Source organism: Euprymna scolopes, chromosome 25 (assembly GCF_053919585.1).
Source record: "Euprymna scolopes isolate OS-2025 chromosome 25, ASM5391958v1, whole genome shotgun sequence".
Taxonomy (NCBI): Eukaryota; Metazoa; Mollusca; class Cephalopoda; order Sepiida; family Sepiolidae; genus Euprymna; species Euprymna scolopes.
In genome coordinates this window covers 94,380,580-94,407,735 of record NC_136506.1, presented here as the reverse complement: position 1 = coordinate 94,407,735, position 27,156 = coordinate 94,380,580, and the positions used below count along the sequence as shown (strand labels likewise).

The following is a 27,156-nucleotide window of genomic DNA, read 5'->3' as shown; positions in this document are numbered from 1 at the left end:
AAGCAATTGTAACGTTTACCCCGTTTTACATTTTATAGGAACACATTTTTTGGTGGACCTGTAGGAGAGCCCCTTCCCCTCCCCCAATGCGTTTTCTTTTTTTTAAACCTTTTCTTTTTTTAACTTTTTTTTTTTTTTTTAACTTTTTTTCCGACGATTATCATAGATTACAGATTTAGCAGGAAAAATTTGGATGAAAAATAAATTTAATGACTTGAGAAAAGGGGGTTCATTTTCTCGTTACAACGTTCTACTTATTTGCTCCCTGACTTACTATACAATCTCTTTACGGACGTGCGACGTGATTAGTTACGGTGAGATTTCTTTAAATTCCCTTACAACAAACGGTAGAAAAGAAACAATAAAAATAAATAAAGTGTCCCCCTACTGATCCCGAAATATATTTTAAGCATTTTTTTGATACGGGGACCAGTAAACCGTTTTATTATTATTATTATTATTATTATTATTATTATTTATTTTTTATTTTTATTAATTACCAAAGTTACATAGACACGAGAACTACGTATCAAAGAGAATCTCACTGGCCATGCCACACGTCGGTAAAGAGATTGTACAGTAAGTCAGGGAGCAATTAAGTAGAACGTTATAAGGAGAAAGTGAACACCCTTCTTGAAAGTTATTTAATTTATTTTTTTATCTAAATTTTTTTCTGCTAATATTATAATTAAGTTTGTAATCTTTGATAATTGTCAGAATAAAATGTTAAAAAGGTGAAAAAAAAAAATGACGTTTTAGGAGGCGGGGTGGGGGGACTCCCCGTACAGGTCCACCCATTTTTTTATGACCTGTTTAACTACAGGATGTCCCAATAAAATGTATACACTCTTTAAATGACCGTAAAACCAACATTTATTATAAGAAAGAAAAATTTCATACATCAAAATATTGTAAACAAATGTAGAAATCAGCTAATCATCGAAAATTTTCAAATTGTTGGCCATTGTGGTCCACGAACAACTAGCAATGCTCACTGATTGGATCAAAAACGTTCCTAATCAGTTCAATTGGTATGTTGACACATCTTCTTTCAATGGTTGCTTTCAACTCATTTATTGTAGCTTGTTTTGTGATGTGAACCCTGTGTTTAACATGCCCCCGCCAATCCCCCCCGCCCCCTCCCCCAAAAGAGAAAAATCCATGGGAGGGGGTTAAATCTTGTGAGCGTGGACAGTACTCGATACTTCCTCTTCGTCCTAACTGTCTGTTTCGCAGGTGACTATCAAGATATGCTCTTACGTCATGATGATAGCGGGGAAGTGCTCCATCCTGTTGGAAGTGCCATTCTGTATTCCTAAACATCTCTTTGGAACATGGCATAACGTATTCATGTAGAAAGTTGAGATGATTTAAAGAGTGTATACATTTTATTGAGACACACTATATTTAGCAAAGCGTACATAATTGTCTATTAGTCATATTTTTTTTTTTGCATTATTTTCTTTCATAATATTTATGGCATACATTAAACACAATTTAGATACGGATAAAATAGTATTGATTTTATGTTGATAAATTTTTATGAAAACTTTCATATTTTATAAGATTAACATTTTTTATGAACTGTTTAACGGTTTATTCTACTCTAATCAAATAGCTTTAACATTTATCTATATATAGTAATAGGATTGTGTGTATGTTATTTTGTGTGTCACACTTACATCCAAGTGACTGTCGTTTAACTGTTATAGACTTTCATTTCTTGTAATAAATACGTTTACCAAGAATTCTTCATAAGTTTTGGTTTCAGTCTCGATTATAGCTGAAGGAACTCTCCCTCTCTCATATATATATATATATATATATATATATATATATATATATATATATATATATATTCATAAGCTTTAGTTTTGGTTTAAGCTGATGCACCCAAGTCATATGGATATATATATATATATATATATATATATATATATATATATATATATATATATATATATATTTTTTTTTTAATCGCAACTTTATAATATATGAAAATTGATAGAACATTAATTCTATAATATATACAAAATCTACAAGAATTAAAATATCATATTTAAGCGTACTTTACAACCAGGCTATGCCAGGCGTCCTTGCTCGCTTTGATAAATACTTTTGCAGTTTTAATAAAAGACCTACAATAATATCAGAGCATCTCCATTTACACTGAACATCTACAGAGTGCCAACATCAACATATTACATATGAATAAGTCCACTGTGGAATTTCCACAGGTCCACATTAGTTAAGATAGTTCCAACAATGCGCATTCGTAATATCAGAAACAAATGAAGACAAAAAATATGCATCTTACTAAATAATAGGAGTCATTTCTTTTCATTAAACTCGATCAAACACCAAACTCGATTAGCAGGATCTAATAAATTTAATAAAACAACGAAGGATACAACAAATTTGGGTACTCGTGCAGAATACAGACCGTTCTATTTTTTTTTTTTTTTTTTTTTGAAATAGGATTTACAAGTGAAATTCAATTTTCATGATATCTTTTGTAAAAAATTGTTAGGTGAAAGTACAGAACAGTTACAAAACGGTCTGCCCTCCTCATGTTAAGAAAGGGTTTCTAAATAGTAGCATTATTATTTAAGCACAATCCGTATTCTGGATAAGTACCCAAGTTTTCTTATGTAGCTTTTGTTTAGGAAGCCACATCGGTCAATCAAATAGGGGAAAATCTCATTTCACTTTATACTGGGATTTGTTTTCAATTGCATTCATGGGCAAACATACATGCCAGAAATACAGTATATATATATATATATATATATATATATATATATATATATATATATATATATATATATAGTAATTTATAAAATATATATGGCGATTGAGCTACACTGAATATTCTGCATTTCATCCAACTATAGGATTCGTCAGGCTTGTGCGTGAATTGTGTGATTGCCTCTTGCTTTTATATATGTTGAGGATTTCTAGTTGGCCAATCAGCTTTCTAGTATCCACCGCGCCCCTTCCTATCAGCCAATGGGTATGCATTTTATCAAACAAAGGATCTGTTTTAGAACTAGGTTAGTGGTTTTAGGTAGACGTTCTCCTTTTTTTTTTTTTATACATATAAATATACCTATGTGTACACACATATACATGCACACATATATACATATATATATATATATGTGTATATATACATATATGTGTGTGATCGTTTATGTATATTCATGTTTATTTAATTTATTTATTTGTTTGTTTTCTATTGTTATTGCTAGTTTTAAAGCTATTTTGTATCGCTATCCTAGAGTAAGTTTTATTTTGTGAACACAGTTGTTTGCTATTTCCCGCCTACAGTTTAATAGATTTTGAGGTTCTTTAAAGTACAGGATAGAAAATTTTTCATGTAGGCATAATTTACATGGGTCGTCTAAATGTCTGCATGTGGTAGCTTGTCTTATTATTTTCCATTCGACTACCGGCGAATGTCCGCTTTCTTCGAGTTCCCAGTATTTATTCGCTAGTGTTGTTTTTATATGGTGTTTTTTATTTTTGAATGTGCTTTTGTGGTCATAGTATCGGGTTTTGAAATCTAAGGAAGTCATGCCTATGTAATATTTCTTGTTATTCGGGTTTTCTTTCGCAAATATTGTTGCTTGATAAACTATGCTTTTTGTTAGACATTTATTTTGTACTGGGCAAAGTGTGCGGTGTCTACAATTGCATTTATCTTGTTTGTTATTAGTATTTTTATTTATGGTATGGTTGTTCTTGTCTGGGGTTGGTTTGTTATTATTATTATTATTATTATTATTATTATTTCTGCTAGTGTTGGTTTTATTTCTGTCATGGTGTCTACTTTTTTTATTGTTTATTTTGTTGTTATTTACATTGTTTTCATTTAGTATTTTGTTATTATGTGCCTTAATTATCATCTCTAAATTTTCGCAACAACTGTAAGATAACTTCAAGGTATTTTTATTGAAGATTTTGTGTAAGGGGTTGGTTGCGGGGAAAGTGTTTTTCAATAAGATCTAGAAATTTCTTGCCAAGTTTTGTTTTTAACATTTGATTGTATGGGGCCGTATACCAAATTATAGTTCTTTTTCTTCTATTTTTAATTTTATTATAGTTGTTGGTGTTTTGTTGCTTATATTTGATATCGATACTTTTGTATCCACTATTTTTTAGGGCTGTTTCGTAAATATTGGATGATCTGTTAAATGCATTTTCATCGCTTGAGTTATTACTGAGTCTACTTACGATCGAGTTAGGAATATGTTTTATAATTGATGGTGGGTGGTTGGACTTAGGGTTTACGTAAATTGGAGTAGCGTTATCTTTTAAGTATGGTTCATATGTGTTTTTATCTAAGTTTAACGTGACGTCCAGGAAGTTTGTTATTTTTATGTTAGCTGATACGTCCGCTTTTAGGCCTAATTTTTTCATTTCTTTGTGTATGATTTTCTTAAAGTTTTCTCCCTTGACTTTGGAGTTTTTTATTATAGCTAGTCCGTCATCTCTATATAGGCCGATATCCGTAGTATCGAATATGCTTGTGAGGGTATATACAATCAATAATCCCACAATATCTGATGCCTCTGCATACACAAAGAAATAAAAAAAATTAGGCCTATAATTTGGTATACGGCCCCATACAATCAAATGTTACAAACAAAACTTGGCAAGAAATTTCTAGGTCTTATTGAAAAACACTTTCCCGCAACCAACCCCTTACACAAAATCTTCAATAAAAATACCTTGAAGTTATCTTACAGTTGTTGCGAAAATTTAGAGATGATAATTAAGGCACATAATAACAAAATACTAAATGAAAACAATGTAAATAACAACAAAATAAACAATAAAAAAAGTAGACACCATGACAGAAATAAAACCAACACTAGCAGAAATAATAATAATAATAATAATAATAATAATAATAATAATAACAAACCAACCCCGGACAAGAACAACCATACCATAAATAAAAATACTAATAACGAACAAGATAAATGCAATTGTAGACACCGCACACTTTGCCCAGTACAAAATAAATGTCTAACAAAAAGCATAGTTTATCAAGCAACAATATTTGCGAAAGAAAACCCGAATAACAAGAAATATTACATAGGCATGACTTCCTTAGATTTCAAAACCCGATACTATGACCACAAAAGCACATTCAAAAATAAAAAACACCGTATAAAAACAACACTAGCGAATAAATACTAGGAACTCGAAGAAAGCGGACATTCGCCGGTAGTCGAATGGAAAATAATAAGACAAGCTACCACATGCAGACATTTAGACGACCCATATAAATTATGCCTACATGAAAAATTTTCTATCCTGTACTTTAAAGAACCTCAAAATCTATTAAACTGTAGGTGGGAAATAGCAAACAACTGTGTTCACAAAATAAAACTTACTCTAGGATAGCGATACAAAATAGCTTTAAAACTAACAATAACAATAGAAAACAAACAAATAAATAAATTAAATAAACATGAATATACATAAACGATCACACACATATATGTATATATACATATATATATATGTATATATGTGTGCATGTATATGTGTGTACACATAGGTATATTTATATGTATAAAAAAAAAAAAAAAAAGGAGAACGTCTACCTAAAACCACTAACCTAGTTCTAAAACAGATCCTTTGTTTGATAAAATGCATACCCATTGGCTGATAGGAAGGGACGCGGTGGATACTAGAAAGCTGATTGGCCAACTAGAAATCCTCAACATATATAAAAGCAAGAGGCAACCACAGAATTCGCGCATAAGCCTGACGAATCCTACAGTGGATGAAACGCAGAATATTCAGTGTAGCTTAATCGCCATATATATTTTATAAATTACTAACTAGCTCTACCTACGTATTGAGCACTTTTGAAGTAAATACTTTAATTTTACGCATAAATCTATACTTTTGTATATTAAATTTATGTGAATAAATGAAGTAGTTATATATATATATATATATATATATATATATATATATATATATGTTGAATGCTCCAAAAGTAATGCCTCCTATTTTTTATTGTATCTGCATGAACAAAAAGGGATTGCAAATTGCATTGCTGTGATGACTGAATTTATGCATTCATGAACTGAATATTTCATCTCTTTGTTGTAGATATTGATGGTGTGAGACTAAGAAAGCAACCCCTGTCACAAGCAGAGATGTGTTGTTGAGTTCTTTCATGCAGAAAAAATTAAAAACCGGTCAAAATTCATATTGAACATTTAAGAAGCTGATGCAGTTCATGCTAGCACAGTTAGGAGATGGGTTTGTCGATTTCAGAGTGGTGATAGATGTGAGTGAGAAAATGTGTTCAAGACTTTTACAACCAAAACATCAAAAGAAGAGGCTGGCAAGGAAAAGTGCATTGAGAATGGACTATGACAATGCAGTTTGTGGGAACGGTTTGCATAGTAAATAACATTATTAAAGAAATTTCAATAATTTTCAATCATATATATTTCTTCACTAATATTTTATTTATTCACTAATACTTTATTTATTCATTTTATCTTATTTGCACATGGTGGTATATGTGTGGATTTCCCTAAATTTTCAAGAATATATCTCTTCCGGAGTAACATTTTGAATTCAATAAGTCTGAAGTATTGTTTTAAATTATTTTATTTTTATCTTTAATGGCTAAAACATTTAAATTATTCTAAACACTTTTTAAAAGCATTTTTAATTTTTACATCTCTGGCGTTTTAGTGACGCATATTGAGACTGTGTACACACACGCGCAGGCGGTTAGCAGGATAAAATAACTGGCCAATGAGTGTAGATCTGTAAAAACTGACGTTGTCAAAGGCGGATAGGTCGAGTATTTGATTTTACAGCTGCCAAGGTTAAACACTTGCAAGAGAACAGGTTGATATAAACAAGCGAGATGGCAGAGAAGAGAATCAAAGAGCGACGGTGAGCCAAAAGTCATATCACTGTGCTGTGTAGCTGAAATCCGCCCACCTCATGCTCTACTGACTGAAGCATGTAACAGAGCGAAAAATAAACATGCGTTTTATATTTTTCTAACAAACGATTTTTCTTTTCTTGGCTGAAGAGAAACTGCTATTTGTTAAAAGATTGAAAGTTCTCAAAGCTATAAAATTAAAAATAGAGATTAAAATATTATGAAGGTCATTCGAACAGCAAAGCCTGTTATTTTCTTTTTAACTCTAAAAAGTTGAACTACGAAAACGCGAGTGGTACCCTTAAAATGAGCAATCTTTTGTGTTTCAATTTATTTTATGCATAGTCACAACCATTCAGAATGCACTTTTGCCAGTGATGAACGATGACTGTGCATGAGCATCGGGAACGCGTTTTATCATACGAGGGTCATTACAAAAATAAAGCCTACTATTTTTTTTTAACTCAAAAAATTGAAGAGCTATGAAGATAGAAGTGGTGCAATTAAAACGAGTGAGATCGTTTGTGTTTCAAAATTAATTTTTCTACATAGTAACCATTGTGTCAATAAATCTCTGCTTCTGATGCACATCCCTGATAAAAATGAAAACCTGAAAGGAAAAAGGAGGTTAAGAAAGGGTTCATACCTTAATGTTTCTCATTTGTACAACCTCTGTTGCTTCTTCTGTTGACTCCATGCTGCTCTCGTGCCGTTGTGTATTTGATATCTTTGGGGTAATATCAGCATCACTTCTTGTGCGCTTTAGTGATATATTTGCTGACAGACTGTCTGGGTTGCTGGTGGTCGGTTGCTCTATATCATGCATGAGGGGGACCGAGTCCGGCTCGACTGGACAGTGCAAGTTTTCGTTAGAGTCTTTATCTCGGGTGGGTTGCGGTTGATTTTTATTGTTCTCATCCTCGATCGTGATCAATTTAAGGCTGTGCGTGTGTGTGTCGCAGCCTATGTGGGTGGGGCTGTTGCAAGGGGAGTCACAGGTGCTTTCGACATCAGCGCTCGCTCGACTAGAGCGTTTGCTGCTGCTGCACGTTGCAGCATCACTACAGCCGCCGTCGGAACAAAAACAGACGTCGTTTAAGTTATGGTTTTCCAAATTCTGGTTGACGATAAGGGTATTCACGACAGTTTCATTGCATACGGACAGCTGGCCTTCCCGAAGGGTCATGTTTGGCCCCAAGTATTTGTATGTGGTCTGACTGACTTCAGACGGTTCGACATGACGCAGGTTTATTGCTTTGGATTGCAACTCTTCGTGAAGAGCATCTTTTGTCGGGCTTTTAGCCGTGGTTGGACTTCGATTGGGGCTGGAGGTAGATGTGGTAATGGATCCTTTACTATTGTTACGTCGGTGACGACTTTTACGCACTCGTACTTTAGTTGGTGATGGGAGAACATGTTCAGAGCTGGTTGTCATGCTGCCTTCTTTCACTTGCGAATCGGGACTGAAAAGATGAAACGCAAAAAAAAAATCAATCATTTGAATTAATTTTAATTTTTTTTTTTTTTTCGAAAAATCGTTAAAATCTTAACGATTATGTATTAAAGTTGGCCACAATTCAACGCACTAACTGTAAAACATTTTATTTAAATTTCACAAAAAAAAAAAAAGAAAAAGAATCAAAAGTACCTGAATTTTCATGAACGGCTTCAACCCTGTTTGCATAAAACTAAAGTAAACTAAATATAACCTACATTACAACTTATAACTGGCAGTTGTTTTCCAAAAATTCATAATGATTGGTTAATTAGTTTAGGAGTGAATTCTGTACATACAAATATATACACACAGTAGAACCCTGAGATACAGTATTAATCCATTTCAGGGTTGGAATCATAAGGTGAAACAACCGTATGGCGGGGTCTAAGCAAAATTTTATACAGTACATATTAAAAATTAGTAACAAAATACAGTACATGATACGCATGTATATATATAATCAAATAACATTATACATAACACCGTAAAGTGGGGCAAATACCATAACCAGGGGCCAGAAAAACATTGTATTCCACACAATAACCTGAAAAAAAAAAAAAAAAAAAAAAAGCGTATCCTAGGGCCACCGTATCCCGGGGTTCTACTATATTTAATTATTCGTAAAGAAATCATGATTGTGTTTTGACTTTTTCTGGTAACTGGAATGAAAATTTACAATTATATATGCTCTGAATACATCTTCATTGAGCTTATTTTTCATAACAATTTATTTTATAAGATATATATATATATATATATATATATATATATATATATATATATATACTAGCAGAGAGACCCGACGTTGCTTGGGATTAAATGAGGATCAACAAATGTTTCACACTGCCAATACTTTTATTGTCATCGAAATCAGTGAAATCGTTGTGATTGATTTCTTTCTCTAGTCAAAGACACACTGAGCTGCTGTGGGGGAGGAAGCTTCACATGCCTCCGCGCTGTGACCTAGCCCACAATACATCATAGTCTACATTGCCCTGTAGAGAATCTATTGCTGATTTTATAAAATTAATTTTATATAATGGATTTAATTAAAGTTTAAAATGTAAAAGTCAAGTACCATGGTTTAATTGTGCTCTAAACAGAGACATTCAACAAAGAACTTACCGTTGATTTTACATATAAGGCCTTTCTGCTTATGATAAAACTTTTCAAATGATGCACTTAAGGATATCAATTTTGGTCCAAATCTGACTATTCTTTAATTGGATATTTTCAATAATAAATTTTTAATACTTATTGGATGCATTACGATAAAAACCTATCCAAGAACACTCTCAGACACAAAGTACATTTGTGCGAAAATTAAAAAAAAAAAAAGTCAGCTCAACTGTTTTGGAGTCCATAGGAACACACACACTCAGTGTGCCTTTATATGTATATATATATATATATATATATATATATATATATATATATAATATAAAGCTGAACGTGTGTCTGTGTGTCTGGTCACGAATAGGCTCCTATATGTTTGACTATTATAGAAAACTGATCACATATAATGATAGAAGATGTATCGAGACACAGGAATGGGTATGTTTGATCTGGCATAATGATGATTCATTAAAATTGTGGGGTCTGCGTACGTGCCAGGTCCACAAAGTATGGAAATAAAAAATTTAAAAATTAAAAAAAAACGTTTACAAGAGTTTTTGATATAGATGTACATAATAATACTTTGATAAGTATGTTTTAACTTAAATAGGGATGGTATAATAAAATTGCGGGGTCTGCGTTTGCGCCTGGCCTCCATAGAATGGAAATAGGCACAAACTTTAATAAAGACTTTTCATATCTATCTGCGTAAGTATACTTTGATAATTATGTTTCAGTTTGAAGAAATATGGTATAATAAAATTATGGGGTGTTCGTTCGCACCTGACCTCCATAGAATGGAAAGTTTAACAAGGTTTTTTAATATAGATCTACAGAATATTGTGATGCGTTTCAGTGTGAACAGGTATGATATAATAAATTATGGGGTTTACCGATTTTATTTTTACTTTCATCATATTTCGCTTTTGTTTTGATACCTCCAAATTCGAAGCTATCTCTTTACAACCCTTCCTTTTCATAAGCTATCATACTTTCATAAATCAGAGTTCATTTTCTGTAGGCTGTTTTTGAACCCAGTCAACGACGGGTACTTTTGCTAGTATGAATAAATCTGAAAATTCATTTTTCGTCCTAATGATAAAATCAAAACGCCCAATTCCGAGTTAACTTAACGTTACTCAATAGACGCAACATCATTTTATACATCTTATGTATATGCAATATTAATCACAAGGCTAATTAATTTGCACATTAGCTTTGAAAAAGGACAGTTTATTAATTAACTATTATTTCTTATTTTAATTCAATGATCGTTTTGGTTTTCATACTAACAAATAGTTTTGTCTCGCAATTTTGTTTTATTTTATCGACAAATATTTAGCATTTGTGTTCAAATGTGCGTGTTTTTTTTTTTTGTGTTTTTCTTTTGCTAGGGAGACAGATTTAAGTTTTAATAAGTTGTTTTCCCGATTTTAACATCGTTTTTATTTTTTATTTTATCATATTTGTTTTCATCTACACCGCCCTCCCAACACACACACACACCTCCAAACACCCGAGTAACGCCGGGCACCCCCACTAATATATCTATATATGTGGGAGAGAGGTTGCAGGGAAGAGAAAAGGGCACCCCCCACTAAGCCATGAAGCCTATTTTGTACTCTGTCAAGGCAGGATAGAGTGTTTTTAGCCGCTCCTGTCCAGATATGGCAACAGTACTCCATCCTTGGACGTACTTGGCTTTTATATAAGTAAAGAATTGCATCAGCAGTGAGATATCTTCTGGAGCGGTAGAAGGATCCTACCATTTTTCCAGCGACTTTGGCAATAGACTTGATGTACGCGTTCCATTTCAGTAAAGGTCAAGCCCAGAAGCTTATCAAAGCATGGAACTTCCTCTAGTCGAGAGCCATCCATTTCAATTGATGCCAGATGGGGATCAGAGCGTTGATGATGTAAAAGATAGGAGCTTGGTTTTAGATGCATTTTTATAAAAGGAATTAAACGCTACGTTTAATACCTAGGGTATTTCTATTTATACTAAATAAGAATTTTGCATGAATCAAAACATAATATTTATGCATATTTTATGATCGGGCAACGTTGGGTAGCCTGCTAGTATATCTGTAAAAGTGAAAATGATGTGTGCGTGTGTTTGTGTGTGAGGACACTTCTCAACCTACATATTGAAAGTTGGTATATAGAGTATTCAGACATGTGGTAAACTTTTTAATTTGTTTTCATCCGGAAAAACGGGCTGCTAAAGAGTCAAAATTGAAACACTGTTAAGTAGGGGGGGTCATCAAATTTTTATCTGTTTGTCTACTGTTCTACACCTGCGCATGCACAGTCGTGAAACATGATGGCTTCCTTATGTAAAGAATAATTAGATTTGTAAAGACTGGTCTAATGGTTATCGTACATGACTTTTTTTTTTTTTTACTTACAAGAAGTGAACTTTAAAAAAAAAAACAATACTTGCATGCACATGTCTCAGTTTCTTTCCGTTTTTTGTATTTTTTTGTATTTTTTTTAATTTTTTTAAGGAATTTAACGTTACGTTTAATACCTACGGTATTTCTGTTTATAATAAATAACAACTCTGTATTAATTACAATATAATATTATGTGTATTTTACGACCGAGCAACGCCGGGCAGCCTGCTAGTTATCTATATATCTATAAAAGTGAGATGATGTGTGTGAGGACACTTCTCAACCTATATACTCAACGAATTTTTGATCTACGGACATGAAATTTGATATAGACGGTATTCAGACACTTGAAAAACTGAATTAGGGGCCAGATTTATAGGGGCACCCTAACAAGGGAGTTGTGCAGCAAGATGCTTGTTCACATTACATTTAAATTTCTGCATATTGGTAGATTTGGTTGGTTGGTTGGTTGTTTTTGTTTTACGGCATATCAACCCTTTCCGGGTTATTTAATGCCGCATCCAAAGATTTTGAAAAAGAAATTTTTTAATAGAATATATTTGTTGTTTTCACGTTGGTTTCTATTTAACCCATAGTTGGAACCCTAACAGCTACTACCACTCCGGGTCAGAGTGGACCTGGGAGCAATGGTAATTAAAGGGTGGCTCCACACTCCCCAAAGCCCACAAGCTGGGGCCTCACCACTGGATATAGTTTAAGGTCATATCCAGGACCCCCATTGAGGGACTTTTACCCTCTGCAGGGGGGTGGGGGCAGTCGGCATATTCTAATGCCCCACCGACAGGGCCGATAGATTTGGGGAAACAAGGAGCGAGTAGGTAATTCCAAAAGCAAGCGGTTTGAGAAATTAACCTATTACTGTAGAAAGCCTTTCGAGATCTGACGACCTTGCCAGTGTGTGAGGGTGGGTGGAGCGAACTGTTATTAAAGTATACAGAGAAAACGACTTTAGGAAACAAACGGTGATTTACTCAGATTTATTGAATTTGTGGTTTCTCTTCTTGCCTAAGGATGTAATTGAAAACTAAACTCTATACCAAGATCAATCATACATAGATAAAATAATTGTGTAATTCACACTGATTCAGCTTGTTAATAAAATGATTGTAGTTAAAAAAAATATTAAAGAAAACAACTGATTTAACATTCTAAGGATGTTATTGTGTGTCCGTGTGTGATAATGCATAGTTTTTATCTGTATGTGAATATTTTTTATGCTAAGAGGAAAGGTGAATGACATAATATACAAAGTGATGAGATGAATGGAATGATGTAAATAATTAAGATATACATAGAGAGGAAAGAAGAGAGAGGGGGTGATGAGAAGGGGGCAGAGGAGAAGATATAGAAAATGTGATGAAGAGAAAAGGGGAAGGAAGAAAGAAGCAAGGAGAGAGAGGGGAAGGAAGAAAGGAGCGGGGAGAGAGAGGGGAAGGAAGAAAGGAGCGGGGAGAGAGAGGGGAAGGAAGAAAGGAGCGGGGAGAGAGAGGGGAAGGAAGAAAGGAGCGGGGAGAGAGAGGGGAAGGAAGAAAGGAGCGGGGAGAGAGAGGGGAAGGAAGAAAGGAGGGGAGAGAGAGAGGGGAAGGAAGAAAGGAGGGGAGAGAGAGAGGGGAAGGAAGAAAGGAGGGGAGAGAGAGAGGGGAAGGAAGAAAGAAGCGGGGAGAGAGAGGGGAAGGAAGAAAGAAGCGGAGAGAGAGAGGGGAAGGAAGAAAGAAGCGGAGAGAGAGAGAGGGGAAGGAAGAAAGAAGCGGAGAGAGAGAGGGGAAGGAAGAAAGAAGCGGAGAGAGAGAGGGGAAAGAAGAAAGAAGCGGAGAGAGAGAGAGGAAGGAAGAAAGAAGCGGGGAGAGAGAGGGGAAGGAAGAAAGAAGCGGGGAGAGAGAGGGGAAGGAAGAAAGAAGCGGGGAGAGAGAGGGGAAGGAAGAAAGAAGCGGAGAGAGAGAGGGGAAGGAAGAAAGAAGCGGAGAGAGAGAGGGGAAGGAAGAAAGAAGCAGAGAGAGAGAGAGGAAGGAAGCAAGAAGCGGAGAGAGAGAGGGGAAGGAAGAAAGAAGCGGAGAGAGAGAGGGGAAGGACGAAAGAAGCGGAGAGAGAGAGAGGGGAAGGAAGAAAGAAGCGGAGAGAGAGAGGGGAAGGAAGAAAGAAGCGGAGAGAGAGAGGGGAAGGAAGAAAGAAGCGGAGAGAGAGAGGGGAAGGAAGAAAGAAGCGGAGAGAGAGAGGGGAAGGAAGAAAGAAGCGGAGAGAGAGAGGGGAAGGAAGAAAGAAGCGGAGGGAGAGAGGGGAAGGAAGAAAAAAGCGGGGAGAGAGAGAGGAAGGAAGAAAGAAGTGGAGAGAGAGGAAGGAAGAAAGAAGTGGAGACAGAGAGAGGGGAAGGAAGAAAGAAGCGGAAAGAGAGAGGGGAAGGAAGAAAGAAGCGGGGAGAGAGAGGGGAAAGAAGAAAGAAGCGGAGAGAGAGAGGGGAAAGAAGAAAGAAGCGGAGAGAGAGAGGGGAAGGACGAAAGAAGCGGAGAGAGAGAGAGGGGAAGGAAGAAAGAAGCGGAGAGAGAGAGAGGGGAAGGAAGAAAGAAGCGGAGAGAGAGAGAGGGGAAGGAAGAAAGAAGCGGAGAGAGAGAGAGGGGAAGGAAGAAAGAAGCGGAGAGAGAGAGAGGGGAAGGAAGAAAGAAGCGGAGAGAGAGAGGGGAAGGAAGAAAGAAGCGGAGAGAGAGAGGGGAAGGAAGAAAGAAGCGGAGAGAGAGAGGGGAAGGAAGAAAGAAGCGGAGAGAGAGAGGAGAAGGAAGAAAGAAGCGGAGAGAGAGAGGAGAAGGAAGAAAGGAGCGGGGAGAGAGAGGAGAAGGAAGAAAGGAGCGGAGAGAGAGAGGGGAAGGAAGAAAGAAGCGGAGAGAGAGAGGAGAAGGAAGAAAGAAGCGGAGAGAGAGAGGAGAAGGAAGAAAGGAGCGGGGAGAGAGAGGAGAAGGAAGAAAGGAGCGGAGAGAGAGAGGGGAAGGAAGAAAGAAGCGGGGAGAGAGAGGGGAAAGAAGAAAGAAGCGGAGAGAGAGAGGGGAAAGAAGAAAGAAGCGGAGAGAGAGAGGGGAAGGACGAAAGAAGCGGAGAGAGAGAGGGGAAGGACGAAAGAAGCGGAGAGAGAGAGGGGAAGGACGAAAGAAGCGGAGAGAGAGAGGGGAAGGAAGAAAGAAGCGGAGAAAGAGAGGTGAAGGAAGAAAGAAGCGGAGAGAGAGAGGGGAAGGAAGAAAGAAGCGGAGAGAGAGAGGGGAAGGAAGAAGGAAGCATAGAGAGAGAGGGGAAGGAAGAAAGAAGCGGAGAGAGAGAGAGGGGAAGGAAGAAAGAAGCGGAGAGAGAGGGGAAGGAAGAAGGGCAGGGAGAGAGAAAGAGAGGTGAGGAAAAAGAGAGGAAGAGATTGGAGGAGGGGGAACAAAGGGAAGGGGGAGTAATAAAATGTTACAGAGAGAGAGAGAGAGAGCAAGGGAGGGGAATAGAGAAAGTGAGGAAGGTACATTATGACATCACAATGTATTTTGACTTTGCGTAATACTTTAGCTTGGTAATTGGATGGTGTAAATAAAAGAGAAAATGGCAGAAGTAGAAAGGTGGGGCGAGAAAGAGTGGAAGATAGAGAAAGGGGGAGATAAGAGGAAGAGAGGAGGGGAAGAGTTATTATGACATCACAACATATTTTGACTCCGTGAAATGCTTTAGCTTTGTAATCGATATAAAACCAGGGTTATCAACAAATATCAAAATACAATAAATTATATGATTAATATTTATACAAACAAACACTGACCAAACGGGTCACTGATTGTCTACTTAATTATAAAACCTGACACAAAAAGAAAGGAAAGCAAGATATAAATTTAGAATAAAAATAAAAACACAGACACAAAACAACATGGCCATTTTTTTTTTCTTTAAATAATTTTTAACTGAGAACACACACTTATGTAGAGCCTTACCTTTCTTAAATGTTTTACTTTGGATTTTAGAGGCTGTCATTACAGTTCCCGTGAGAACAGACTTTAAAGGTCTCATTAGTAATATCCTAAGACACTAAATCCTCACTTGGTACTGATATCCTATGAAGTTAAAGGAATCTCTAGAATAAACACTTTGGAATACGTTGAACATGAGATATATATATATATATATATATATATATATATATATATATATATATATATATATATATATATATATGATTTTCAGAATGTGAGAGATTGTATAATAAATTCCACAGCCAAACAACGTCGCAGCTCACAAGAGCCATGACAGTCAACGAACCGGAAGTCCAAGACTCGAGTTTCGCCCTCATTTGGGCTCATGTGTCTAACTGGATGTGTCTAATTGATGAGCCCAAATGAGGGCGAAACTCGAGTCTTGGACTTCCGGTTCGTTGACTGTCATGGCTCTTGTGAGCTACGACGTTGTTTGGCTGTGGAATTTAATATATATATATATATATATATATATATATATATATATATATATATATATATGGGGTACGCCAAAAGTAGGTGGACAATGTTATAAATTTCCTGCCTCTACAAGTGGCACTCTTGTCATGATGGAGGCCAACTAGGGTCAGCCATCCAACCTCAACAAAAATGGTCCTTGCTACCTATACTCTTAAAAGAAAAACAGATTAAATTATTTTATTGGAATCCTTTTAGATGAGTAATTTGTATTTATTTATTTGCTCAGCATTCCTTTTCCGTTGTGGTTGATCACCTGAAGAAGACCAGAGGATGAGTTGGCCTAAGCGTGGGGAAACAACATCTATGAAAATGAGGATAACAGTCCGCAAATAAATAAATAAAACTGATGAAGTTAAATTGTATTTGTTTTAGTTGCTAAATATTGTGGTGATAGGTAGCCAGGACCATTTTTATTGAGGCCGGATCGCTGACACTTGTTCGCCTCTATAATGACAAGAGTGCCACTTCCACAGGTAGAAAGGTTTATAAAATTGTCCACCCACTTTTGGCTCACCCTGTGTGTATATAAGAAAAGATATACAGAACAGGTTTGTAAGCAAAGGAAACATGAAATTAAAAGAAAGAATTAAAAATTGCCCATTTGAAAAATTCGGAATAACAAATGCACAAGTATATTATAAAAGTGGTTCAGCATTTAAATAAAACAACCTATATTAACATTAGAATTTAATCAGGATAGATTAACATGCTCGTCTACCCTCCCCCCCAAAAAAAGCAAATGAAATTCTGTTTTTAGGCAATTACGCGTGAACACCCTGAAAAACTTCGCAGAAAGAAAAAAAAAAAAAAAAACAAATTTAGAATTAAGAGTAGAGATCACTTTCGTATATAAATTCAACTTAAAATTATCTTCCACTTTTGGTCCAATCAAACATTTTAGGACTTTTATAACTAAATATTTTTTTTAGCACTAACACTGAACAGGTCGTAAAAATCACACACAATCGCCTAAAAAAATAGACTGCCCTCCCCTGAAAAAAAAAAAAACAAAAAAAAAAAAACATGCAAAAAAAAAAAACATGCAAAAAAAAAAAAAAACTGAATAAAGAAATTGGTTATCTCCCTTAAAACATAATGGTCCGGAAATGGGGCTCATTTTACATTTAATTTATATGCAAAACTCGTCCCTAACACTAAATTCTAAAACAATAATTTTTTTTGTTTGTTTTGTTTTCAATTTTTCGCTTAGTTTTTTTTAGGGTGTTTGCATGTAACTGCCTAAAAAAGTACAATCTCATTTTTTTTCTGGGGCGGGTGTTGGTTATTTTAGCTGAGGATGTTAATCTGTGATAATACTTTCATCATTTATTGATTTCAAGCAATAGAAAAGCAAAATAAAAAAGCATTCTGATGGTTAATTATTAAAATTACTAACATTATTAACAGTTAAGAATTGGTGTCCTCTTTTTTTTTTTTGTCACAATCGTTAATAAAAATCCACATAAATTTTTGAGATGAAGCTTGACCTTTCATATCATTTGGATTGTCCGGACTATGGTTCTCATCTTGAGTGTTACCCTCACAACATTTTTCTGCTGATGTGACCTTCGACCTTCTAAAGTCGATTGTCGAACTCTGAAATCTACATAGACTTTTGAATTCAATCCTTTATATAATCCACCGCGGTAGCATGCTCTCATTTCGTCAGCCATTACTGGATTAAGTAATATTTATTTATTTTTTTTTTCTTACTAGGGGGTCATTACTTATTAAGGCCCAAAGGCCACTCGAGCACAAAGGTTAATGAATGTAATGGAGTAAATTGGATAGAATTTGATTATTTATGGGGACGGCTCAACAAGAACTTGTTTACATTGGATTTGAAGGTTACCATATTGTATTAAACCGGGAAGCAGACCAGCAGAACAGTGTTCCAAAGGCAGGCAGTTCTGGGAAAGAAGCGTTGTTCATTGAATCTGTATTTAGATTTAGGCAAAGACAGAGAGTGAGGGAAAACATAAAAAGTGGTTGTAACCAGTTGGGTGTTTTTTTTGTGACAGTTTGACAAGGGGGAACCATAGATTGGAGTCCAGTCGAGCACTTGCCATGGAAATAACAATAGAGCAGAGAGAGGCTGTGGGAAAGAGGTTGTAGGGAAGAGAAATAGGACATCATCTACTAGGTTTCGAACCCGGTTTTGAACTCTTAAGGCAGAATCGAGTGTGCTGAGCAGCTTCTCTCCAGGTGTGGCTACAGTACTCTATTTTAAAATGCACCTGGCTCTTATACAGATAAAGGATTGCATTGGCAGTAAAATACCTACTGGAGCGGCAGAATGATCCAACCATTTTCCCAGCAATCTTGTCAACAGATTTGATGTATGTGTTCCATTTTAGATCGTATTGTTAGTATCAACTGCGCTGAGGATTGAACCATCAACCTCCAGAAGAGTGTCATTTACAAATGAATTTTAACCTAGTACGTTATCTGTTACACAAGGACCCATGGCATAACGGATATAAATGCTAAGTAATAATCAGTACTCAAGAACATTAGTCCGAATAATCAAAAATAATACAGATTAAGTCAGACTTGTCCACCGAATTCGAACCATGAATGTTCAACAGTCTTTGTTTTATCACGATAATCCTTACATGACTTGGTTCGCTTCAGTTCAGGAATAGTCTGCAAATTGTTTTAATAGATTTATATTTTAGATAAGTCCACAAATAAAAATCTGGTTGGTTAAGGTCCAGGAATGTAAAATCTATTCTGAATTAGAACTCCTACTGATGATACGAGCACCAAAGTATCCCCACATATTGAATGGTGATAAAATAACTGAAACTTGTTTCAAATATAGTTTGATTGCAGTAAGGATTGTGAATTTTGTTAATGATTCCATGAAATGAACAGCCTAATATCACAAGTGCATTTGAGAAGTTTTATCACCCCATAAGCAGAAGGGCCCAGCGTATAAAAATCAACAGTAGGTTCTTTTATAAGACAGGGATGCGTTTGAAATGAATGTTTCAGTTTAGAGCACAACTGAACCATGATACTTAACGTTTGCACTCTAGCCATCATATAAAAATAATTTTATAAAATAGGTTCTCTACGGTGCAATGTAGACTACAACATATTGTGAACTAAGTCACTGTGGGGAGGCATATGAAGCTTCCTCCTAATGCACTACGGTGGGTCCCTGACTAGAGCAAGCAATCGATTTGAATGAAAAATAGAAGTTTGATGGAAAATTTTCAAGTATTAGATGTGTGGGGCATTCGTTGCTCCTCATTTAGTCTTGGCCAATGTCGGGTCTCCTTGCTTGGAACATCTATTTGGACCATATTTCCATTAAGCACCCCAAACTAGTATAAAAAGGAGAATGTTGACAGCTAGTTTCATACAAATTACGTAAACTAAGATATTCCCACAGAAGGTTAACAAGGTTTTTTTTTAAATCCATTAAAAAAGAAAAAATTATATGGCACGAATGGGGGGGGGGGATAAAAAAAGCTCCAAATGCCACCCACCAAATCTTTAATTAAATTCACAAACCTTCAGCTTCAGTCTATATCTGACTTGTCCACCAAGTTTTCGCTATGAATTTCCAAAATTTTTTTCTTTTATTCATGTTCAATAATATGTAGGGACACTTTAGTATCCGTCTCATCAGTAGATGTAACCCTGAATGGGCTTTACACTTACCACATCTCAACTTTTTCAGATTTTTATCTGTGGAAATAATCTCCAAGAAAATGTCTATCAAAACAATTTCCGGATTATTTTTGAACTAAAGAGGCTACAACTGGAGGTGTTAGAATTACTGAAAATTTTACACAGCGAACTAGGTGCCTTCAATAAGTTTCCAGACATTTTGTACAGGCATTTAAAATTGTTGTAGACTCTTGAAAATACAGTATGTTATTGCTGTATATCTTACGAGATGACCGACCAATTTTCATGATTTCAGGTTCAAATGAACAGCTACAGCAGGAATTGGAATACACCCTACTAAAGCTTGATTGTCACAGCTGGTGAATTTCAAAAATGCAATCTGGACGTGAGGACACTTTAGAGGAACGATATGCGATAAAATGCTGTTTTAAATTTGGAAAAAAGGCAACCAGAAACATATGGAATGCTTTAGACTGCTTTTGGGCCATCTTCCATGAATTGCGCATCAGTTTTTATGTGGCATAAAAGATTCAAGGAAGGCAGGAAGTTTGTTAGGGATGATGAGGTGTGGGAGGAGTAAGAAAGTCAGAACACCAGAGTTGATTGGCCAAATAAAGAATTTCATGGATAAGGACCGTCGTTTGTCTATAGAGATAATATGTGAACAGTTTGATGTCAGTGTGGGAACTGTACACACTGTTATTTGCAAGGAACTTAAGATGCATAGATTTGCTTGAATGCACCAGTCCAGAACTCTCTCCTTGTCACAGACTATTTGACCAAGATGGGCATCAAGACAGTTCCTCACCTTCCTTATTGTTCAGACCTTGCTCCCTGTGACTTTTGGTTATTCCTAAGCTCAAGGAAAACCTTACAGGCTGTCGTTATGAGACAATTAAGGAGATGAAAGAGATGGTAACGAGAGTCATTGACACATTCACACAAGAGGACTTCCATGGGGCCTTCCAGAAGTTGTTAGAAGTGCATTACAGCCGGAGGAGATTACTAGAGTTTCATGTAGTACTATCAATAAAAGTACCCATACAATAAAAGTCTGGTAACTTATGAAAAATACTCCATATCTAGGTCGGTTAACATTGAACAATTATAAAACAAAGACTGCTGGAAACACATGAATACAAACACAGTGGACAAGTCAGACATAAACTAAAGTTTATTTGTACTAATTATGGTTCGATCACAGAAATGATTATGAATTATATTGCCGATTCCTTCCATAAGTAACATTTTTTGGTTTGGGGGAGGGTTAAGATTATTTGATTACAATATTTCACAACATTTTGGGCAATTTAACATCGCACCTTCTTCAGATCCATTTTTTGATCTTGGGAATCTTTTAGTTGAATTTTGGAGTTTTTATATTTTTTTTTATTCAGTTCGAAATTCCATTCAGGTTCGCATGTTTGAAAATATGCATTTGAAATCGAAACCTAGTAGATGATGCCCTTTTCTCTTCCCTGCAACCTCTTTCTCACAGAAGAGACGTTGCGACCTGTCTCAGCTCTATCGCTATTTTCATGGCAAGTGCTCAACTGAACTCAAATCTATGCCCCTTCCCTTGCCAAACTTCCACAAAAAAAAAACACCCAACTAACTACAACCACTATATATGATTTCCCCCACTCTCTAACTGTGCCTAAATTTAAAAACAGATTCCATGAACAAAGTTTCTTTCCCAGAACTGACTGCCTGTGGAACACTATTTTGCTGGCCTACTTCCTGGTTGAATACAACATGGTAGCCTTCAAATCCAATGTAAACAAGTTCTTGTTGAGCCGTCCCCATAAATAATCAAATTCTACCCAATTTACACCATTAACGATTACTACACTACCACTTTATATTCGCTAAGCCATATCCTTGAGTGTCCTTCGGGCCTTGATAAGTAGTGACTGCCAAGTAGAAAAGAAATAAGGGATGGCTGACATTTGAGGTTAAAAGAAAACAAAAAGAGGGGTCAAATCAGTACGAGTCGAGATGACAAATGACGTCACATTTTTCGAGCTGAGAGAACAAATTTTCAAATGAGTTTGTGTGTGGAAGCTGTGCAAGTCAGACCACCAATAATGGAATTTGTCTGTGGCAGCAAGTACAAGACACCCCACCAATAATAATGTAGAAAATCTGATAATCGTTAAGTGCGAAATGTTACGCCTGTCACTGAGAGATTTAAGTAAGCTTAGTTCACTAATTAGCTAACAGAATGTTAGTCTCTCTGTTTTTCTAGCCTGCTTCCCAGTTGAATACAACATGGTAACCTTCAAATCCAATGTAAACAAGTTCTTGTTGAGCTGTTCCCATAAATAATCAAATTCTTCCAAATTTACACCATTAACGATTATTAAACTACCACCTTACATTCATCAATCCTTATCCTCGAGTGGCATTCGAGCCTTAATAACTGGTGACTTCTCCCCCCCCCCCCAAAAAAAAGAGAGAATGAAAAAGAAAAATGATTAACAAAAAAGAAATCACTTGAAAATATCTCGATCGAGGCGAAAGATTGATGAATATCTTTAAAGATAAATATTTCTTTTAAAGAAAAAAAAAATGTATCGTTTCGGCTTCCTTAAATTCAAATATTAATATTCATATTTTTACGTCTTCATTTATTTCCTAGTCAGAGGTGCTTGATAGAAAAGTAGCTTAACTTAACAAATGCACGGTAATCCTTCATATTTACAGCAGATTGGGCTGAATCTAATTTTGTAGATTAAATACACTAACAAAATTTTCTAGATTAAATACACTAACAAAATTTTCTAGATTAAATACACTAACAAAAGACAATGGATACTTAAAGAGGGTCCGACGGAAAGCATTCGGAATCTTGTGACAAAAATAATTGAAAAATGACGTCATGAGTTTTACTGTAAAAAATTTACAAATTACAAACGATTCTGATATGAAATTCATGCCAATAAAAGGTTATATACAAAAAATACGATGATAAAAAATATACATTTTATAATAATTAAAAAAAAAAAAAAAACGTGCGTATTTTATGGTCTAATCAAAGAGTAATCAATAATTTAGTAAAAAATTTGAAAATAACAATGGAAATAATGTAAGCACAAACATGAAAAAGAAGATTATTATGTTTCACAAGATTCGTTTTTTTTTTTTAACAATTTTTTTTGTTACTGATAAGACAGAGAAAATAAAAGAATGGAAAAACAAAATGGTTGATTTAGAAATAAAATTATAGGCAGATGTTAAATTTTTGGTGTTATAATCGAGGCAGATATTTTGTTAAAGAAAATCATAGAAATAAAATCTTAGATATCCTTATGTTTTTTTCATACATTTATTATTCCCTAATAACCCAAGACTAAAATGCATAGATTTGTTCGTTTATACAATAAGGATGATGCATCAATTATGGGTGTAGGGTAAGTAAAACTCTTTATACCATGGTATTTCGAAGCTTAATGCTTCTCATCAGAAGAGGAAAGAAGAAGCTAGGTAACAAATTAGGGATGTATATGTTATTTTGGTAAAATATGTTTTTTCAATTACATTTCACTCTTTCTGTATACCAATCCTTTTTGTTTAAAAGCTCAATGTATGTTTAATATAACAACAGAGCATATATAAAAGAATAAAAGTATAATACGTTTCAAGATCCAAATATTTATTTTTCCTGCAAAACAGTTCCTTTAGTATGCTAAAATTTCGGTAAATTTTTGTTTTTCAGATCCGTTTCGTTATTCAGAAACAAACGGTTATTATTTTGTCGATACCGTTTTTTTCAAAAATAGTATTGGCACAAAAATTACCGTTTATTTCTGCATAATGGAACAGATCTGTAAAAAAAAAAAAAAAAAAATGATGGCTTGATAGTGTCCCTAGCTGGCGTTGCCCAGGATGCATTTAAGTCATTTTAATGTTAATTGGTTTGCACATTTTTAAACTTAATTATTCAAAATCCATTATGTTTCCGAATTTTTTAGATGAGGATTAGGATTTCATATTATTTGGATCCTCCAGTGTTCTTATCATTCTACAACATTTCGACTGATGTAACAAATTTTAAAATTAAAAACTAAAGTGATCACACTGCATCCCGAACAACGCCGGGAAATGATAGCATATTCACAATAAAATTTCTACTTTGGTCAGACAAAAGTCTTTTAATATAAGTATAGGATATCAATTCAGTTGAAAGAACAATTGGAAAATTCAGCTATTCAATCAGTCCAAGGATATTAAAAGGAAGATCAGAGATGAACGAATATCGATTTGAGGCCAAGATTTTGCTAAAAAAATCATGTTTATTGCTTGGTAAATTATGAATGTCTTTCAAGGACAAAAGATTGTTTTTTTTTTTTGTTTTTTTTTTTAATAATAATAATTCTTTGTTAAACAATACGATAATAGAAAATAGATTTGATTTTATTATTATTAACGTTAGACTTTGAATTTTTCAGCAAAAATTAATCAAAAGTTATAACAAAGAAATGATTAATATTAATAACCACTTTTTCTGATAAAAAGAATTTGACAGTCATAATAGTAATAATAATAATAATAATAATAATAATAATAATAATAATAATAGTAGTAGTAGTAGTAATGGTGCTTATGCACGTATGTTACTGTGCTATTTTTTAAAATCGTATTTTCAAGTTAAATTCGACTTTTATGATATCTTTTTATTGTTAGACGAAAGTACAAAATAGTTACAAAACACCCTCCCCTCCCCATGTAAAGAATGGCTTTCTAAATAATAATGTCATTATTTTAGCACAGTAACGTAAGTGCATAAGTATAATAATAATAAACCCGTTTTTATTTTTTGGGAACATGGCTCTATAATAATAAAAATAATATAAACTGCCCCCCCCCCCCAAAAAAAAAGGCATCAGACCCAGCTGGTACTACACAAAATAATCGTAAAAGGTCAAGGAAGGACCGAGGAAAGAAAACACTGTCCAGACCTCCCCTGGATGAGTGCAAAGAATGCTGGAATCTTGGAGAGGCTTATAATTGCCATCCAAATCCAAGTAAAGACCAATGGTGGGTATCAGGGAGAAATCAATGGTAAACGACTATTGCTATAATGCAAAGATTATCGAAAAGGTGGAAAATGCTGGAAATCTGGGGGGGGGGGCTTGTTGTTACTCAGACTCCAGGGAACACCACCAGTTGTTGTCAGTCAGTAATCTCTGATGATGGCCTGTGTGAGAACTCCAAGTGAGTACAGATAACGTTTTATTTTTTATTTATTTACCAGATTATATAATAATGAGTTGATACAAGAATGCAAAATGGTTGGAAAAAACAATCGAAAAATAGCAAGTTTTGGAAATCTGGGGAGACTTGTTATCACTCAGACTCCAGGGAACACCATTTATTTTTGCTTGTGATTTATCATTGCTATGAAAACTCCTAAACAGTAAACTCATGAAAACTCATGAATTCCGTACTAAATTTCCGATTCCATGCTAAATTACAGATTCCGATTCTTTATAAATGTCTAAATATTTAACTATTAAAGTGTTATTTTTCCCTGATTATCGTAAAAACACGTGTTAAATGCGCTTATATTTTCTCAAACGTAAAATCACACTTGTGAGAGGGTGATCTAGAGATTTTAGTCTTACTGAAAGTTTAAATCAATCAATATTTATTATTTTATTATTACTAGAAGCAGTGGAAGATGTTTCTTAAACCAAAATAAAATAAAAAAGATAATTTAAGGAATTGGTTTTGGCATCGGAAAATAGGCTCAAAGTTTTCCGATTCCGATACCCCAAAAAGCTCCGATTTTTCCGATTCCCAATTCTGATTAATCGTCCCAACACTAATTATTATAGCAGTAATAGTAGTAACAGAATATATCTTTTTGTTTTATATTTTAAATCTCATGTTCGATGCACCATATTAATTTTTATAAACTCAATTTTTTTTTGTTTGGGATTTTAAAAAAAATGAACAATTATCAAAAACAATCTGAAAGTGCAAAATAAAAATATTTTAAAAAAAGACAAAAGAAAAAAAGTTATTAAATGTCGATAAATGTGATCAATAATCAAAAGTAATAATCATTTCATATAAACTGTAGGCAGACATCAAACAATAGACATGCAGGAGGAGGTAGGTGATTGGTGGCGGTGGTGGCGGTATTGATGCCGGTAGTGGAGAGAAAAAAATAAGAAAAATGTAATAAAATTGCAGTTGTAGGTTATGAAAAAAGTGTATTGGGTTAAAAATCGCAAAGGTTTAGGGTGAGTCAAATTTGGCCAGAAGTATACGCGATTATTTTATACGATCGGAGCACATATGGAAATTCCTGGTTTTATTATGTTTAGAAAAAAAAAAATTCAAAGCAGAAATTACTTTCTACTTGGAAGTTTGAAGGTTGCAAAATTACTCTTGAATTCATTCATTCAAGTTGTGTCCTGCCTGACGGCTATGACTCTTCATCTATCTCTCTCCTTCGAGACATTTATGAATTCATTGTTGCTCATCATGCACAATCCCATTCACACCGTTTTCTCGAAAGTGTTTGGTGTATTGCCAAAGCTTTCTTTGCAGTTGTACAAACAGTAGGTTGCAGTTTCTTTCTGTCTGAGCAGTGCCCATACTGGGTGATTGTCCTGACCATCATACCCAAATGGACCTTCTACTCAGCACTGCACAACGAGATACAGAACCATGAACAGAATTATTCCTAATTGCTTCCGTATTACATCATTCACCTGCTTTCCATGACCTCACGTTACCCTGATCAAGGGCTGAAGTTGGTATTCGACCATGCCCAGGGTCCACTGCAGACTAACAGAAGGAAAGAGGTGAATAACTTTTCCTTTGTCGATAGCGCTGTCCTACCACCCTATACAGCACCTAGTATTCTCAAATGGTCACCCATCTGGTATTAGCCAGGCTCATCATTGCTTAACTTTTGTGATCTGGTGGAAACCGGCGTGTCAACATGATTGTACCGTATATACTCTTGAATAATAGAGTATAATGTTACTAAGGCGTATCCACCGAGTGATTGTCTGGACAATTCTCCTCTATGGATGTGAAACCTGTTTGATAAATCAGTAGCATGCAGAGGTT

At 34.9% G+C, this 27,156-nt stretch overlaps 1 protein-coding gene across 6 annotated transcripts in view; it reads right to left on the bottom strand.

The window, feature by feature from the left end:
* Positions 1-27,156, bottom strand: part of LOC145247521 (mitogen-activated protein kinase kinase kinase 13-like) — a 280,001-nt gene that overhangs the window by 19,156 nt on the left and 233,689 nt on the right. For all 6 annotated transcript variants that reach the window (XM_080109342.1, XM_080109340.1, XM_080109343.1 and 3 more), the window contains one exon: positions 7,578-8,394. In XM_080109342.1, coding sequence (XP_079965468.1) covers positions 7,578-8,394 — 817 coding nt within the window. The remainder of the gene's footprint in view (positions 1-7,577; positions 8,395-27,156) is intronic.